The 20,084-nt window shown below is 43.7% G+C and overlaps 1 protein-coding gene across 1 annotated transcript; it reads right to left on the bottom strand.

The window, feature by feature from the left end:
- Positions 1-217: 217 nt before the first annotated feature.
- Positions 218-18,959, bottom strand: LOC138358354 (protein P200-like). The gene is made up of 3 exons (XM_069316191.1): positions 18,924-18,959; positions 18,112-18,246; positions 218-727 (listed from the first exon to the last, which is right to left on the bottom strand). The coding sequence occupies exons 1-3, from the start codon at positions 18,957-18,959 to the stop codon at positions 218-220; spliced, it is 681 nt and encodes a 226-aa protein (XP_069172292.1).
- Between the last annotated feature and the right edge of the window lie 1,125 nt (positions 18,960-20,084).

Here is a 20,084-nt window from a genome sequence, read left to right as displayed (position 1 = left end):
AATAAACCACCTCTATGCACCACCACTACCACCATTAGGCAGCAGCAACAACCTTTATTGATATATATATATATATATATATATATATATATATATATATATATATATATATATATATATATATATATATATATATAAATAAATATATTACACAGTGTAATTCATTCTACACAATCTACACAACAAACGTCCCGAGGAGCCCTGGCCTGGCTCTGAGTTATGAATTATTCTGAGGAGCTTTTATCTCTCTCATGAAAACTGTGTTATCTTGCCCGGCGAGAGTTTTGAGAACCTCTGGCCCTCCCCACACTGCGGCAACGGCCAGAGTTTGGAGAACAACGGGGCGTTCACTCACGGCCAGAGTTTGGAGAACAACGGGGCGTTCACTCACGGCCAGAGTTTGGAGAACAACGGGGCGTTCACTCACGGCCAGAGTTTGGAGAACAACTGGGCGTTCACTCATGGTCAGAGTTTGGAGAACAACGGGACGTTCACTCACGGCCAGAGTTTGGAGAACAACTGGGCGTTCACTCATGGTCAGAGTTTGGAGAACAACGGGGCGTTCACTCACAGCGAGAGTTTGGAGAACAACGGGGCGTTCACTCACGGCGAGAGTTTGGAGAACAACGGGGCGTTTACTCACGGCTTTAACGGGAAGAACTTGGAGAATCTCAGGGCGTTCACTCACCGCCTTAACGATGTTTCCGTAGCGCCACAGAACATTTACCTACCACAAACAAATTATCTTATTTACAAGTCTTCCTGGAAGGTAAAAAGTGTGAATTGGGAGAGGGATGGTTATCTTGAGATAACCATCCCTCTTATAGGGATGGTTATCTTGAGATAACCATCCCTCTTATAGGGATGGTTATCTTGAGATAACCATCCCTCTTATAGGGATGGGCTTAATGTCCCCGCGGCCCGGTCCTAGACCAGGCCTCCTTTTTGTTACACACCCCCAGGAAGCAGTCCGTAAACAGCTGTCTAACATCTAGGTTACCTATTTACCTCCCTCGCTGCTAGGTGAACAGGCGCATCAGAGTGTAAGAAACTCTGAACATTTGTTTCCGCCTCCACCGGTAAGTACATCAATTATCTGTCCTATTTAATTTAAATTACTTGTTATTAATCATACTAACAGCGAGTATGTGAGAAAGAGAACTATGCTAACCACAAGTATGTGAGAAAGAGAACTATGCTAACAGCGAGTATGTAAGAAAGAGAACTATGTTAACAGCAAGTATGTGAGAAAGAGAACTATGCTAACAGCGAGTATGTGAGAAAAAAAACAATGCTAACAGCGAGTATGTGAGAAAGAGAACTATGCTAACAGCAAGTATGTGAGAAAGAGAACTATGCTAACAGCAAGTATGTGAGAAAGAGAACTATGAAAACAGATGTATAGTTTTAGCCGAAGAAAAATACGGTTCTTTCTTCCTACGGTCGTGTTATGATCCTTGGATGTTGCCTAATTTGCATACTCACACAACAACAAAAGTGGACCTCACACACAACAAAGTCTTGCCAAAAAATACAAGGGAAGCAACTTTTCTACTTTCGTCCCACAATTCACTGTGTAAACAGTCGTGAATAATGTTGCATAAATAAATGTACTTGTACATTTCCTCGCCTTGCACTGGTAACCTAGTAACGGTTTAAAAACTTCTATCATATTATAATATTTGAGCTATGGTCCGTAAAGACATTCGGAATGGTTTTTGGAGTGTGTATGTGTAGGAATTAGTGGGGAAAGTGAATTTTTAGAAATGGATAGGAAAGTGAATGTCGTAATGATCTCTGGGGTGGGGGGAAGGGGGGGAGAGTGGATGTGTTAATATGGTCGGGAAGTACATATGTAGGAATCATCGAGTGTATGTGTTTAAGTAGGTCACATATCCTCTTTGTTTTTGTATTAATTTTAAATTGACAGATGAGCATTAAAACCAAATATTCCACTGTAGCTCAGTGCCTTAATATACTTCCCATTTAAATGTTCCATTGTTGCTTAATGCTTCAAAGTACTTCCCATTTTTTGTTAACTGGAATTGGAGCCTTGTCAGGAACTGTTGACTCTAACAGGTAACATAATGCTTTTTTTCGGCGGTCAAATGCAAGACGCAACATTCAGTGGGTTCCAGCTGAATCAATCAACTGGTGAGTTCCGTCCACACATGTGTGTGTATGTGTGGAAGGCCTCGCGGCTGGGGTGGACTGCGCTCTGAGGTCGTAGTCCTGAGGGTCCGGGTTCGATCCCCGGCAGAGGCAGAAACAAATGGTCAGAGTTTCTTTCACACTAATGACCCTGTCACCTAGCAGTAAATAAGTACCTGGGAGTTAGACAGCTGTTACGGGCTGCTTCCAGGGTGTGTGTGTGTATGTGGGAAAAAAATAGTAGTTAGTAACAGTTGATTTATTGACAGTTGAGAGGCGGGCCGAAAGAGCAGAGCTCAACCCTCGCAAGCACAACTAGGTGAACACAGAGGTTCCGGACAGGCTGGCGCTCCATCCTCCAGGCAAGAAGCTGCTTAGCATTTGTTTTGCATATAGATTGCGGTATTTCGCACAGTATAATTCAATTGTGCACAAGATCCCCCACAGAGACGTAGCGAAGGGGGAGGAATCCAAGCTCTCAGTATTACCCAATGATATTACCTCCCACTTGCGCCTCCAGTCGACGGTAACTGTGGTATTATTTGTTCATTGAGCTAACTGGATTGTCTGAAAGCGTCGGGAGAGTTCAGTTAGCATGATAAGCTTGTTATCTGGCCGCGGGAGGATGACTGTTTCCTTTGCTAACTGGATCTTTGGAATGGACGAGCTTGCCGGCCTTATCGTCACTCTGGTGAATGTTCAACGAAGCTTCAAGGTTTCGTTTATATTGGAGACCGGCAATTGTGGACGTAGAGTTGGGGGAAGTGGGGGTGTGGGGGGCAGGGGGAGATGTGGATGGGGGTATGGGGGTGTATGAGCGGAGGTGTGGGTGTGGGGGGGGTAGAGACTTTGGGGTGGTTCGAGGGTGCTTCTAGCATTAAGTGTCTTGGCTACAGATAAAGTAGGTGAATTTTTAAGACAGTTACCACAGAAAATGGGAGACGTTCTCGAATTGAATTATATTACAGCTAATTATATAGTAAAAGTACTATAAGTGTTATGCTTTTAAATTGTTATTGTACCTTATAAAATTGATTATGGAGTGAATTAATTTGTTCTTTGTTCTCTAGCACTGTTCAGCGAGCCAAGACAATGTTGGTTTGCTGTCAAGACGAAGCAGGTGAAGCATTCCCTGCATACTTCATCATCTCTGCTTTGTGAAGCATTCCCTGAACAATGCCACTCTAAGCAAGCTTAACCAGCGTATACAACCACGTCATTCCACAGCTAACGATGCTCGTTCAGCGTTATTTACCTCCCTCACCCCTCACACGAGCTACATGCTCCCTCACACATGCTCCCTCCTCATCATGCTGCTACATACCACATGAGTGGGGCCGAGGAGAGTTGAGAGCGGTAAGAGTAGGGTGGTGAAAGGTGGGGGAGCAGAAGAGGTGAAGGGGGAAGGGACGAGTGGGGGAAGGGTTGTGGAAGGGGGTGGAATGGGGGGGGGGGGAAATAGTGAAGGAAGTCGCGACTGCACAGCGGTAATGGGCCACACTCTGTTGCCTCTGAATACCATTAAGTCTCACTGTAAATAATTACTGTGGCTTCCTCTGCCATTTGAGTGTGTACTAAAACGCCGATGTTGATAAGAATGTGGCTAAACGCGCGTGTGTGTGTGTGTTTGTATGTGTGTGTGTGTGTGTGTGTGTGTGTGTGTGTGTGTGTGTGTGTGTGTGTGTGTGTGTGTGTGTGTGTGTGTGCGTGTGTGTGTGTGTGTGTGTGTTCTAGGAAGTAACATGGGTTATACCTAATGTGTGTTGTTGTTGATTAGATCTGGTGATTGTCTGTTTTGTTGACATTTCTCATCAACACATACGAGACAACTATCACCAATACACGCGACGTATTCACAAGTTTTTTCGGTATTCCTTGAGTCTCACGTATTGATGAGGATCGAGAATTACCTTGCCTGTGTTCTCAGGGGTCTCTTGAACTGCTTACACTCTGTTGGCGAGGTTAGAGAACATCCTGGCCTCTGTTGACTAGGTTAGGGAACATCCTGACCTCTGTTGACGAGGTTAGGGAACATCCTGGCCTCTGTTGACGAGGTTAGGGAACATCCTGGCCTCTGTTGACGAGGTTAGGGAACATCCTGGCCTCTGTTGACGAGGTTAGAGAACGTCCTGGCCTCTGTTGACCAGGTTAGAGAACATCCTGGCCTCTGTTGACGAGGTTAGAGAACATCCTGGCCTCTGTTGACGAGGTTAGAGAACATCCTGGCCTCTGTTGACGATGTTAGAGAACATCTTGGCTTCTGTTGGCGAGGTTAGAGAACATCCTGGCCTCTGTTGACTAGGTTAGGGAACATCCTGGCCTCTGTTGGCGAGGTTAGAGAACATCCTGACCTCTGTTGACGAGGTTAGGGAACATCCTGGCCTCTGTTGACGAGGTTAGAGAACATCCTGGCCTCTGTTGACGAGGTTAGAGAACGTCCTGGCCTCTGTTGACCAGGTTAGAGAACATCCTGGCCTCTGTTGACGAGGTTAGAGAACATCCTGGCCTCTGTTGACGAGGTTAGAGAACATCCTGGCCTCTGTTGACGATGTTAGAGAACATCTTGGCTTCTGTTGGCGAGGTTAGAGAACATCCTGGCCTCTGTTGACTAGGTTAGGGAACATCCTGGCCTCTGTTGGCGAGGTTAGAGAACATCCTGACCTCTGTTGACGAGGTTAGGGAACATCCTGGCCTCTGTTGACGAGGTTAGAGAACATCCTGGCCTCTGTTGACGAGGTTAGAGAACGTCCTGGCCTCTGTTGACCAGGTTAGAGAACATCCTGGCCTCTGTTGACGAGGTTAGAGAACATCCTGGCCTCTGTTGACGATGTTAGAGAACATCTTGGCTTCTGTTGACGAGGTTAGAGAACATCCTGGCCTCTGTTGACGATGTTAGAGAACATCTTGGCTTCTGTTGACGAGGTTAGAGAACATCCTGGCCTCTGTTGACGATGTTAGAGAACATCTTGGCTTCTGTTGACGAGGTTAGAGAACATCCTGGCCTCTGTTGACGATGTTAGAGAACATCTTGGCTTCTGTTGACGAGGTTAGAGAACATCCTGGCCTCTGTTGACGATGTTAGAGAACATCTTGGCTTCTGTTGACGAGGTAGGGAACTACAAATATCGTGTTCGATTACCTTGTTTGTATTGATAAAGCCGAGGGCTATTAGGTACCTACTATGTGCTGAAGAAAATTAAGGGCTTTCTTGTATGTGTTTTCTAGAGTTAGAAGATGCCTGTCAAGTGATGGAGGGACTATGAGAGGTATATAGTGAGTGAACTAGAGACCAGTATCTAGGAAATGTGTGTGTGTGTGTGTGTGTGTGTGTGTGTGTGTGTGTGTGTGTGTGTGTGTGTGTGTGTGTGTGTGTGTGTGTGTGTGTGTGTGTGTGTGTGTGTGGTAGCAATGGTTACCCTTTGATGTTAGAGCATTTCGTGACTCGAATCTGTCGTGCTCAGCGTCAACTTTTCTTCCTGGAGCCTCAAGCTGTAGATTAAAAATTATCTTTACTACCACAACAATCTAATTTATCGCCACTCACCTTCCACTGCTTGGGTGTTATCAGTTTATTCTCAAATTTATTAGGGGGTTAGTAAGTTCTTAGTGGGATAACTTCCTTTGTAAACTTTGGCTTAGATGCTGTTAATTTTATGTGTAATTTGTTAATTTCTATAAATTAGAGAACAGGATAGGCTCGTGATAGCTGTAGCTCTAGAGATTTTTACAAATATATATTTACTAACTGGCTAACTGCTCTAGTTTAATGTACTAAGTATGTGCTGATTTGGAAACTGTTATGGTCAGCTGACCAAACCACAGACCAGAAGATGGAGAAACGACGACGTTTCGGTCCGTCCTGGACCATTATCAAGTTAATACGGACCGAAACCTCGTCGTCTCTTCATCTTCTGATCTGTGGTGTGGTCAGCATATCTTCAGCCACGTTATTGTGACTCGTCGCCTGTTGTGCTCAGTTAATTATTACAATTTATTACATTACACACACACACAAGGCTACTTGTGATGATTGTGAAGAAGCAATATGCGTTACAGGAGGGATGACTTCTTGTAAGTAGACTCGATACGAAAAGATGTAAATCTGTAACAAGTGTGTCAAAAAAAAATATATATATATAAAGTAATACCAACTAATGTATAACACAATTCAACAATTTACGGAAGCAAATTCATCAAATAATCTTTACTGAAGCATCCTTGTTACTATTTAATAATATAAGTACAATATTCTACTTAATTTTTAGATAATAAGTTTTACACAATTGCCTTTTAGTTAGAATTCCAGTGCACCAAATTAAAATACTCTATTTTTTTATGTGAAAGAGATCATAAATGGCTCTTCAAACCTGTTGTGTGAATTTTTGTCACTTCTGAAAGGCTTATACCTAGGAAGAGAGATGGGAGAAAGATCGTTGACCAGACCACACACTAAAAGGTGAAGGGACGACGACGTTTCGGTCCGTCCTGGACCATTCTCAAGTCGTTTGTCAAAATCGACTTGAGAATGGTCTAGGACGGACCGAAACGTCGTCGTCCCTTCACCTTCTAGTGTGTGGTCTGGTCAACATGGGCGAAAGAGTTCTCTCGTTGGACAGGTCTCTCCCAAACACAAGAGTAAGTCACTAACTTTGTGCATCAATAGAGACGTTGCAATATAGGTAATTACCTATTTTATGTTCATTTGTATTCCTCGTTGAACGCTGTTGTCTATTTCTGTTTAACTTTTGAATTGAAAGATATTTGTGTCTTTTATTAGATTTGATCATCTGGGATTCAATTCGACCCCCTGGAAGATGGGGTGGATATAAATAGGAGCTGCCTTGCATGGGCCAAAAGGCCTTCTACCGTTATCTTCATTCTTATGTTTTTAAGATGCTTAGTCGTTGCTATACAGACCTGACCAAAACGCTCACGAGGCTAACAAAAGTTTTACACCTTCTCAATATCACGATGACTGGTGGTGGGTCATGTCACTGGAAATGCTGTTCACTATATCTCAGGTATAAACATTTCATCCAGTCGGACAGACGCGTTGCAAGGTTTGACCTTTGCAAGATTGGAAGATTCCATCCTCGTTACTTCTCTCTACCAGTCCCTCTGCGTTCTCCAATACTTTAGCTTCCTCTATCTCCCCTCCTCCTACTTCTCTAACCCATTACCTCTCCCCACCTCTGCACCCTCCCCATCCTCACCGTCACTCCATGCAACCATACTCGCTCCCCACCTTCCTCCCCATTCAAACACCCTCCCCAATCCTCCAATCCTCCCATAACCTCAACCAATCTCCCTATGTGTACTACTTGACCTTTTCTCACACAAAAACTAACCTAAATATACTAATTAACATCATATAAATTAAATGGGATTATTTTTAATTATATTGTTCCGTAAATTGCAGGTACTATGCACGGAGGAAAATATTTAGTTTTGTATTTATGATCAAATTTAAAAACATTTGCCTAATTTGCAGCTTATTTACTGTCCATCAACGCCAAGATATCAATCTTTTTCAGACTAAATTTATATTCTAAACGTTATTACTCCTTAATATGGTGTCCCATGGGAATTCTAAGACGATTCACCACAATGACATAATATACAATATTTTTATGCTTTATTTAGAACACCACACAAATGATTTTATTCTCCCCTCCCACGACACAACCTCCATAGTCCTGTCATATGTTGGCCTGTCTCTCCCTCCCACCCTCTCCCACCCACCTTGCAGAGGGTTCTCTACCCCTCCCATGTCGACCAGGAGTGTGGAGGAAGGTAGAGCCCTCTGCAGTCACCAATATATATGTGATAATATTGCTTTAATGTCAATACAGTTGATGACAAGAAGACCAGCTTGCAGAGGGCGCTCTAATTCCCTCTTCAGACTCTCTTCATGACTAGATTACCATGACGAGTCCCGGTAAGGAATTGCAAAGACACTGCTAAGCATAATAATTTATCGTTGGTAAACAGGAGAGGAAAAGGAGAATTGATACTTTATTTTCCTTTTTATTAAGCTGTGGATAAGATATCGATGAATATGGCTTTGTTCTTGAATGTATCGTCGTTCATTATGAATCACTTGGACGGTAGAGCGACGGTAGAGCTTCATGCAGGTCGGTGTTCAATCCCCGACAGTCCAAGTGGTTGGGCTACCATTCCTTTTCCCCCGTCCTATCCCAAATCCTTATCCTGATCCCTTCCATGTGATATATAGTCATAATGGCTTGGCGATTTTCCCTGATAATTCCCTCCCTCATTACAAATATTTTTTCCTCGTGTTTCCTCTCCCTTCTCCCTTCTCTCTCTCTCTCTCTCTCTCTCTCTCTCTCTCTCTCTCTCTCTCTCTCTCTCTCTCTCTCTCTCTCTCTCTCTCTCTCTCTCTCTTTCTCTCTCTTTCTTTCTCTCTCTCTACATATACCCAAACGTACATCAGTACATACATGCATACATAATTATATACAAACATACACAGATAGAATTTTAAAAGGTTTGTTATCAAAAGATGTGAATTCGGAAAACTATTTGAAATCGTGCATATAAGCAATGCTTAATTAAGGAGATGGAAGTGGGTGGAAGATAAATAGTAATATAGTGGAGTAAGAGATAAAGTGACGGTGGATATAGAATGGGAGAGAGTGCGTGAGGCAGAGTGGCGAAGATAGTGTGATGGGAGAGCAGTTGTGGGGGAGAGTGAAGGAGACACATCGAGGATGGAAAGGGGGGATTAATCACTGTGGTGGCGAGGTGTACCAATATAGCACCGAAGAGATTAATTGCTGTAGTAGAGGGAGTTCCATTGTGTGATGGTGTTGTGTGGTGTGGTGTGGTGTGGTGGTGTGTAGTGGTGTGGCGTGGTGAGGTGTGGTGTGGTGGTGTGTGGTGGTGTGGTGTGGTGTGGTGTGGTGTGGTGTAGTATGGTGTGCTGTGGTGTAGTGAAGTGTGATGTGATTGTCATGTTAGGTGATGGAGGGGTTGTGGTGTGCTCAAATACTGTGGTGGAGTTCTGTCGTTTGTGGTGGTGGTGGTGTATTATGGGGGTGGGGTGGTGGTGTATTGTGAGGTGTGGTGGTGGTGTATTGTGAGGTGTGGTGGTGGTGTATTGTGGGGTGTGGTGGTGGTGTATTGTAGGGTGTGGTGGTGGTGTATTGTAAGGTGTGGTGGTGGTGTATTGTGGGGTGTGGTGGTGGTGTATTGTGAGGTGTGGTGGTGGTGTATTGTGGGGTGTGGTGGTGGTGTATTGTAGGGTGTGTTGGTGGATTATATTGATGTGTGGTATTGTAAAATTGTAGTGTGTGGTGGAGAGGTATTGTGGAGTATTGTGTTGGGGGTAGTGGTGGTGAATGAATGATAAATGTAGCGTATTCCTTGTTTACTTACAAAAACAATATATTACATCAAATGGGTGTGAAATTGGAAAAGTCCTGAGCAAATACCACCTTTAATAATAATAATAACAACAATAACAAGCGCATATAATGACTTTTATACAATGCTATCCCTCACTGAGTATACATCCTCTAAAGTATTAAAGTATGTTATCCATATGTATAGTAACGTTTGTAACTAAATTCGATACGTATACCGTTTCAGTTAAATATATATTTATGAATATATATGCGAACAAGCCTGAATGGTCCCCAGGCATATATGCAACCTATATATTCAGATGAATATATATGTATATATTTATTTAATACATAATTTATACACTAGATGGAGTATCAGGTGGTAACCCAGTCAACGTTATAAAGATAAAATATCATAAAAGCAATTTTAATTCAAAAAACCAAAATGAGAATCACAATAGGGAAATTCAACAATAAAAACAGAATTCGTTCCCACTGGGAGTCGAACCTGTTTATCTATTCAAATTGTATTAACATTCAATAATGCAATAATATTCAGCAACGAGCAAGCAGACAATCGCTATGGGGACAAGCTAACTAATGAACATAGCGGTTTGTATTGGCTTTGTGGCACTTCTTTCTGTTCAGAACTAGGTAACGATCTTTGTCAATTCCTACTTTTTTCATTTTTCCTTCTGCATTTCATCTCAAATTCCTTCCTTCGCTGTTTTCGTCTCTGCTTTCTACCCTCGTTCTTCTTCCTTCTTCTCTCTGCCTTCCTCTTTACCTACCCATTCCATCCCTTTCTACTTACCTCTCACGGCCTCATCGACAAGAACAAACACTCCGACATATTTCTTATCAACCCAAGCTCTTGTAACTTGTCTTCTGCAGTTCAATATTGACAGATAAGTTTTCCATCTCAGGTTCTACCTCTTGCCGTCAATTTGTTGGATATTTTCCAATATCTTTATGAGGAAAAAAGCGTTCGTTTTCTTGATGACTCGGCAGAGGACTCGATTGCTTAACCGTTAGCTTATAAAACTGAGAGACAGTGAAAGATGCTGGCGGCGTGGAACGAAAGAGAGAGAGAGAGAGAGAGAGAGAGAGAGAGAGAGAGAGAGAGAGTGTGTGTTTCTCCCCTCTCCTTCTTCCCTTCTTCCCCTCTTCACTCCATCACACGAACTTCCTGGAGGAGTCTCCCCCAACTCCCAAATTCTCCCTCTCGTATAACGACACAGATGCCGCGGTATTGACAGCAGTTGTAACGAAACCTTAGATCCCTATTGAGGAATTTTCTTGATAAAGCATTTAACTTTCTTCGACGACATTAAGTTTAAAATTTTCGTTTCCTATCCTGAATTGACTCACAGTGTGTTTCTCTTGAATTGTCAAAATAAAGACATTTGTGTGCAGGTTACTAAGACAGACCTTAAAACGTCTTTACTTCGTAAGACATTCCAACATCACCGGACTATGAAAAAAAACACCAAACCCTTTTAGATAAAATTATTGGCACAAAGCATTTATCCTTTGCAAGACTTTAACAAGATTTTCCTTTATCTTTCCCCTTGCCCTAGAGCACTCCTCGGAAAAGACTAATGGCATACTGTGTCTCTCGTGCGCCAGTAGGAAGAACTTTTCCTCAAGTCGACCGAGACAGTCCTTATAACCCCAAGAGGAAACACAACTAACTCCCCAGCATTCGGAGCTCTCACACTGGGCTCAAACCCAGCGCCTTAAGACGACCTCCTTATAGTAACTTCCTCACCATCCTTTCCCATGAATCGAGAGCGCGGAAGTTCCTTGGAAGTTGTGTGGGTTCTTAGGACACTTACGACGATATAGTTCCCTGGAGGCGCCAAGACACCTGAGTGTCTGTCTGTTGGACTCGCTTATATATTATGCCTGTTTCCGGTAAACGTCTTTCGCAGGTCTGGGTGTCTGTACTTGGCTATATTTACTTATCTATGTTTTGTTAAGGGTGACTTCTAGATCCCGAAGCTTTCAATGGGGTTAAATCGTACTTCTCGGTCATATCTTATACACACACACGTGTCCTCTGGAGGCAGCTTGCAACAACTAGTTACTTCAAGGTGAACAAAAGCATCTGGTTAATGAAACTGCCATTTGTATCTTCCTCGGACGGAAATGGAACCCGGGTCTGTGGCTTGCGCATCCTGAAATGAGTGTGTGTGTGTGTGTGTGTGTGTGTGTGTGTGTGTGTGTGTGTGTGTGTGTGTGTGTGTGTGTGTGTGTGTGTGTGTGTGTGTGTGCGTGTGCGTGCATGTGTATAGACAGTCAGCTCTAAGAAGTATCCCTTTAAAGCATGGATATGTTCCCAATTCATCAAACCAAACACAACCATTCAGAAACCAGAGAACGCTGATCAGCCTCCAGAGTAAACAGCGTTGAGATCCACCCGTTCCCGCCAAATCTCCTCCCAAGTATACAAAAAAAATATCTCTGGTTTGTTTACATTCCTGTCGCTCTCAAACAACGCGTGGTGGAAGGTCAAATCAAGCTCTCTGCTCAGTTATGAAATAAATTGTCGGGGATTACAGTAATTAAAATATTCGGTATTTTCTGCCACCTTATGTGGAAATATTGTGTATTTCTTTACTTAATATATATTTATATTACCATTTGTCTTCATACACCCATCAGGACAGTGCTATCCTTCCTTAGAATATACATAACACCCATGCAATATACCCCCATCCCCTTGTCTGGGAAATACATAACAGATACATAACTCCTTGTCTGCGTACACATACAAGAGACACGCGCGGTGTCCCCCTTTCTGCGTACACACAACAGGGATGTTCTAATGCCTTTTTTGCGTACACAAAACAAGGACGGGCTACTCCCTGTGCACACAACAGGGATGCGTTACCCCCTGCTTGCGTATACACAATACCCTCTACCCCTGCCTGTGTACACACAATACCCTCTACCCCTGCCTGCGTACACACAATACCCTCTACCCCTGCCTGTGTACACACAATACCCTCTACCCCTGCCTGTGTACACACAATACCCTCTACCCCTGCCTGTGTACACACAATACCCTCTACCCCTTCTTGTGTACACACAATACCCTCTACCCCTGCCTGTGTACACACAATACCCTCTACCCCTGCCTGTGTACACACAATACCCTCTACCCCTGCTTGTGTACACACAATACCCTCTACCCCCTGCCTGCGTACACACAATACCCTCTACCCCTGTCTGTGTACACACAATACCCTCTACCCCTGCCTGCGCACACACAATACCCTCTACCCCTGCTTGTGTACACACAATACCCTCTACCCCTGCCTGTGTACACACAATACCCTCTACCCCTGCTTGTGTACACACAATACCCTCTACCCCCTGCCTGCGTACACACAATACCCTCTACCCCCTGCCTGCGTACACACAATACCCTCTACCCCCTGCCTGCGTACACACAATACCCTCTACCCCTGCCTGCGCACACACAATACCCTCTACCCCTGCTTGTGTACACACAATACCCTCTACCCCTGCCTGTGTACACACAATACCCTCTACCCCTGCCTGTGTACACACAATACCCTCTACCCCTGCCTGTGTACACACAATACCCTCTACCCCTGCCTGTGTACACACAATACCCTCTACCCCTGCTTGTATACACACAACACCCTCTACCCCTGCCTGCGTACACACAATACCCTCTACCCCTGCCTGTGTACACACAACACCCTCTACCCCTGCCTGTGTACACACAATACCCTCTACCCCTGCTTGTGTACACACAACACCCTCTACCCCTGCCTGCGTACACACAATACCCTCTACCCCTGCCTGTGTACACACAATACCCTCTACCCCTGCCTGTGTACACACAATACCCTCTACCCCCTGCCTGCGTACACACAATACCCTCTACCCCCTGCCTGCGTACACACAATACCCTCTACCCCCTGCCTGCGTACACACAATACCCTCTACCCCTGTCTGTGTACACACAATACCCTCTACCCCTGCCTGTGTACACACAATACCCTCTACCCCTGCTTGTGTACACACAATACCCTCTACCCCCTGCCTGCGTACACACAATACCCTCTACCCCCTGCCTGCGTACACACAATACCCTCTACCCCTGCCTGTGTACACACAATACCCTCTACCCCCTGCCTGCGTACACACAATACCCTCTACCCCTGCCTGCGTACACACAACGAGACGCACGAGTCTAGACAAAAAAGCAATGAAAACTGTAACTGCAGCATGAATATTTAACCATCCATGGACCGTTTCCTTGCAACATGAAGATATATTTTAGCTGGAAACATAATTATACTATTTATTGTAAATACGTGCAATGTAAACTTGAGTTTACATTGCATTGAGTTTACATTCTTCATATGCATATATTAATATTATGATAAGGATTGGGCTTGATTAATTCATTTTTTCCTTGTTATCTTTTATTTGCCATAGTTGTTGTTATAGTCATCATTATGATCATTTAGATGTTTTTAAATATAAATTATAAGATCTTACAACCATATACGGCTTAGCGCTTAGTTATAGTCATTACTTCTGTGTTTCACTTCCCTGGAAAGCTCATACCTGACTCAGATCGCCACCTTCTATGTGCTCCCTCGGCCTACTCACACCTAACCTAACCTAACCTAACCTTCTATGTGCTCCCTCGGCTTACTCACACCTAACCTAACCTAACCTTCTATGTGCTCCCTCGGCCTACTCACACCTAACCTAACCTAACCTAACCTTCTATGTGCTCCCTCGGCCTACTCACACCTTACCTAACCTAACCTTCTATGTGCTCCCTCGGCCTTCCGACACCTCCCTCTAAACTAGCCATCACTTCTATCTAGATGATTTGCAGACCAGCAGTCCCTCGCTCCCAATTGAAAGTATGGCAAGGTCTTCGTTCCCTCTCATTCTTGAGGCTTTGACACAATGTCTCAGGAGTTTCCTCGTTAAACGTCTCGGTCTTCAAGTTTGTCAAGTGGCTAAGGTGGAGGTTGGAAGCCGAGCTGTAGGTGGTAGTGAAGGTGGTGGTGGTAGTGGAAAGGTAGGAGGAAGGAACGCTGCCCGAGGGGTAGAGATCTGTGGGGATCAGTCCCTCTGAGCTGTCTGGAAAGTGCTGCTATAACTGCATGAGATATGACCCGGGACCTCTTCCCCGAGACCCTTCCTCGAGACCCTTCCCCGAGACCTTTCCCCGAGACCGTATCTTGGTTTGCGAAGGTCGTCCTGTGCAGGAGAGTAGTGAGGCCGGGGCACGAGTGCCCTGGAGGACAGGAGAAAGAAGAAAGAAGTAGAGAAGGAAGGAGGGATATAGAGAGAAAGGGAAGGATGAAATAACAATAATTTAGCAAATAAAACATCCCAACAAAAAGAAAACGGGAGAGTAAAGCAGAACGAGAAACCAAAATAACGCATAATAAAAGAAAAAATGAATCCAGGATTAGATAAGGTAAAAATAAGAGACGCGAGGGGTGATCTATACCATTTTAATAGCTAAATAAAATCCAATAAAGCGAAATAAAATAAGCAAAAAATAATAAAAGGTGGGAGTGAGATACGGCTCCAAGGTATCAGAGAAAGACAAACAGGGGAGCAGGCAAGAGCAAATAGGGGCGGCCAAATAAAAAAATATATATAAGAGTAAAAAGTACAACGGCAGAGAGCCGAGGGAAACTAAATAATATTACTACATTAAAACGTGCAGCAGTGTACAAATTGTGAAAAATAAAACTGAATAATGGATGAGAATGAAATACCGAAAGAGAGAGAAAGAGAGGAGACGAAATAGGGAATGTAAGGGTATTAAATAAGGGATGACGCCTATCCAATGCGGCTACTGGATAGCAGGAGCAGAAGGAGAAGAGAAACTACTGATAGGGGAACAGTAGGAAGGGGATGAAGCAGGCCACGAGACAGCAGGGATAGTAGCAGGATAGGAAGGAGGGTACTGAGTAATAGGGGACAGAAGGGATGGGAGAAGGTGAGTGCTTCTGGGAAGCAATTGGGAGTTGAGGGAAAGGGAGAAGCCTATACTGGCGGGACAGGTGGAATAGGAGTGAACAATGGAGGAATTTTCAAAGAGCAGAGGGCACTGGGGACAGACACACAGGTCAAGGCAACATGAAAAGTGGAAAAAGTGACGGAAGTAAAGTGGTGTTTAACAACACCACTTTACACGCCCACACCTGAACACGTTCATTCAGCCTGGAGCAGAATTACACACACACACACACACACACACACACACACACACACACACACACACACAAGGAACACGCACTAGGGGACACAGGTGGAAACTGAGTGCCCAAATGAGCCACAGAGATATTAGAAAGAACTTTTTTAGTGTCAGAGTGGTTGACAAATGGAATGCATTAGGAAGTAATGTGGTGGAGGCTGACTCCATACACAGTTTCAAGTGTAGATATGATAGAGCCCAATAGGCTCAGGAACCTGTACACCTGTTGATTGACGGTTGAGAGGCGGGACCAAAGAGCCAGAGCTCAACCCCCGCAAACACAACTAGGTGAGTACAACTAGGTGAGTACACACACACACACACACACACACACACACACACACACACACACACACACACACACACACACACACACCTCGTTGAGGGGGCCTCGTAGCCTGGTGGATAGCGCGCAGGACTCGTAATTCTGTGGCGCGGGTTCGATTCCCGCACGAGGCAGAAACAAATGGGCAAAGTTTCTTTCACCCTAAGTGCCCCTGTTACCTAGCAGTAAATAGGTACCTGGGAGTTAGTCAGCTGTCACGGGCTGCTTCCTGGGGTGTGTGTGTGTGGTAAGAAAAAAAAAAAAAAAAAAAAAAAAGTTAGTAGTTAGTTAGTAAACAGTTGATTGACAGTTGAGAGGCGGGCCGAAAGAGCAAAGCTCAACCCCCGCAAAAACACAACTAGTAAACACACACACACACACACACACACACACACTTCAGGAGGTATACATGCATAAGATACAATAGCTACGAGGTGCAGTTCTAAAGCTAGTTCTCTCTTCCCTAAAACACAACTAGATAAATACCTTTTTTTCAGTTGTACTTAAAAATATATTAAAGACGTAGGTTACAACAACTAGGTGGGATCAGCTACGAAGGAAATTAACCTAATGAGACTAAATAGGAGAAATGACAGGAACATATAAAATACTCACATTAAACCTCCAATCACCTAATTTTACACTTCAGGAATTTACCAATAAAGTTAAACACAGTAATATTATTTCCTGTAACAAACATTTTTTTTTTCAAACTAGGTAAAACACCGTTAATAATTTACTCTGGTGCATTAAAACAAAATATATTCCATGAACATAATGCAGGCTCGGGCTCTTCGATCATTGGGCCCCACTTCGGCTCTGCTAATTGTTTAATGACTATAAAAAGCTTGTGGAAATTCATGTTATTTAATTATATTTTTAGGGCCTCCATTATTATGATAACGACTGAAGTAGAGCTGTAACACCGGGGGGTATTATGCATTCATAAGCCCAATCGTCGCATAGGCAGAACAACGTTTAATTTACGTGTCTCGGTTCCGAGCATTATGCTGATAAAGCTTTAATGACTTGATAGTAGAGTGTTTAATTAAGCAATGAGCAAGTGTGGTTATGCCTCTAGACAATAACATTTCCCACCTTTGCAGTGTCTAAATCTTCAAATAATTTTAAGCTATTTAGTACAAAATTTACAGGAGGATCTTCGTACATTTGTAAGTTTAGTATATTACTTCCGGAAAAGATAAGCGTCATGTCGTTCCCAGCAACGTAACCACAACAATAGAACAACTTACGTTATTACGTTGTTAAAATGTAATATTAATGTGGGAGGGTTACGTTGTTTGTTAGGAATCGCCTTTCTCGTAGTTTTTCTTCCTCTAACCACTCTAATGTAGGAGTCACTGTAGACCCATGTGAGAGTTACTATAGACCCATGTGAGAGTTACTATAGACCCATGTGAGAGTTACTATAAACCCATGTGAGAGTTACTATAGACCCATGTGAGAGTTACTATAGACCCATGTGAGAGTTACTATAGACCCATGTGAGAGTTACTATAGACCCATGTGAGAGTTACTATAGACCCATGTGAGAGTTACTATAGACCCATGTGAGAGTTACTATAGACCCATGTGAAAGTTACTATAGACCCATGTGAGAGTTACTATAGACCCATGTGAGAGTTACTATAGACCCATGTGAGAGTTACCATAGACCCATGTGAGAGTTACTGTGCCCAAATGTGTGCATTCACTCAGCCGTATCACCAAAACACATTTACTCTGCTAATTTACGGGTACTTTTCGGAGCAGTCGACTAATGGGAGAACGCATAGCATCAACTAGAAAGAAAAAAATGCTTAAATTCCATTAGGTTCCCTCACGCCGACAAACATCCCGTTACAGCACGAACTAAAAAAAATCTTTGTCCAGGAAGGCTCATTTTTGTGTTCAGCTGCATTTTTGAACCCTCATAAACTTTATACTCCATCTCTATTTAACTCTTAACCACTGTAACCTCTACATTTACCAACCAATTTTGTTTTCACCATATTCAAAGTCACCTCTTCCACCACTATATCCGCTACCACTATCTCCTCTACCACTATCTCCGCTACCACTATCTCCTCTACCAATATCTCCTCTACCACTATCTCCGCTACCAGTATCTACAACAATCGTAAAAGGCTGGTGTATGTGAAGTAGAAACGAGGTGGGATAACAACAAACTTTTTCTTAGAGGACTACCTGATCGAGAGAAAACATTGTTTTCTCTTTGAAGGAAAAATGAAAATGAAAAATTAATGAAAATGAAAACTAGTCAGAGAGAAAGAGGCGAGCATGAGGAATATGGCAATCGAGGTCCCCAGATGGCTCATCAGTCTTGAAACCATTGCTGTTCATAACTTATGTAAATAATCTCTCCGTAGAATTGATTTCATACTTGTCAATGTTTGTAAATGACACAAAACTAGTAAAAAAAAAAAGTGGAAACTGAGGAAGACTGAAGAGAAATTCAGGAAGATCTTGACAAACTTCAGGAGTGGGCAGACAAATGTCTATAAGACTTGAACTCTAATACGTACAAAGATGGGTGGTGAGAAGGGGGGAACCAGAAACACAAATTACTCGAAAAAAAAATTCAGGAAATACTCGTATTCTCTACGGGTGGACAACAAGTGGAATGTACTGAAAGAGAAAGAAGAAGTCGTGTAAGCCACCTCCATTCCCAACCTTAAAGCTAAATTTAACAAAGAACTCGAGTGTTGGGAAAGTTTAACAAAAACGCTCGAGACAAAAAACAAGGCTATTATGTCGGCCATTAACAAACTAAACCTAACTTTACCTTAGTGACTGTTAGGTGATCCATCACTACCACCATCTTTTACGCACGCATCCCTAAATTATCTTCGCGTTTTTAAATATACAAAAAACATATCTACAAAATCATGCAAACGTGTCTTATATCTTCACTCCATAATTAATTTCCACAATATTTTTACGGAGCATCTGTTGTGTTAATTAGCAAAGTCTAACTTAAAATGGCCACCGTACAATGACTTACTGTGCCATATGGCCTGAAGAAACCAAATTAGTTGCGGTGATACAGAGAAATTATAGAGAACAGTATTGGAAAACACACTCCATCAACACCTAGCTTAATTATGTTCCTCTGGACGCCTTGCAAGGTTCGGTATAATCAGTACAGACGCTGAGAAACAGTAACAATATAATAAGTCTATTTGAAACCAAGGGAAAGCCCAGACTCTTTTTGCAAAATTGCAACGGCAGTCAATGTTTCAACGACTAGCATCGCCCGGGGACTTCCACTGGGGCTGCCGAGCGGTGTGGACGTGTCGTTTGCCCGCTCCGGCAGTTTTGGGGTGGTTGCCGTTTTCGCCGGAAGGGGGTGTGGGCGTCTCTACCCTCCCTGCTGTTCCTGGTAGTGATGGTGTTTACGATGGGCGGCCCTATTCCGGCTGTCGTGAGGATAAACTCCATAGGATTGGAGTTTACTGGCCGTGCTGGTTACCCGTTGGTGGACTTGGTCTTGAGTGACATGCTCCGAGTCCCGGTCCAGGATGTGTATGGTGTCGAGCTGGTCACTGCTCGCCGTGTCATCATCAAGTTTGTGGGTGAGGCGGTGTACCATGCTTTTCTCCGGAAGTACGAGGGACGTACTTTGCAGCTGCAGGACAGCTCAGGGTCTGTGACCATTTCGGACCGTAGTGGAGCTGTGACTTATGTAAGTGTCTATGGAACCCCCATGGAGTTTCCTGAGACTCTCCTGAGGCGATTCTTCCAGAGGTACGGCTCCTTCGTCAGTGTGCGGATGAACTCGCTATCGTCTGGCACGTATTCCGGTGTGAAGACCAACATTCGGATCCTCGGGATGCGACTGAGGTCGGACGTTCCGTCTTCTGTCCGGCTGTTAGGGTACAACGTGCGGGTGTTTTATGCACGTCAACTCCGTACTTGTTTCCGGTGTGGCTTGTTGGGGCATCAG

This window comes from Procambarus clarkii, chromosome 83 (genome assembly GCF_040958095.1).
Source record: "Procambarus clarkii isolate CNS0578487 chromosome 83, FALCON_Pclarkii_2.0, whole genome shotgun sequence".
NCBI classification, from domain to species: Eukaryota; Metazoa; Arthropoda; class Malacostraca; order Decapoda; family Cambaridae; genus Procambarus; species Procambarus clarkii.
The sequence above is the reverse complement of the archived record's forward strand: the minus strand, read 5'-3'. Positions and strand labels throughout refer to the sequence as shown.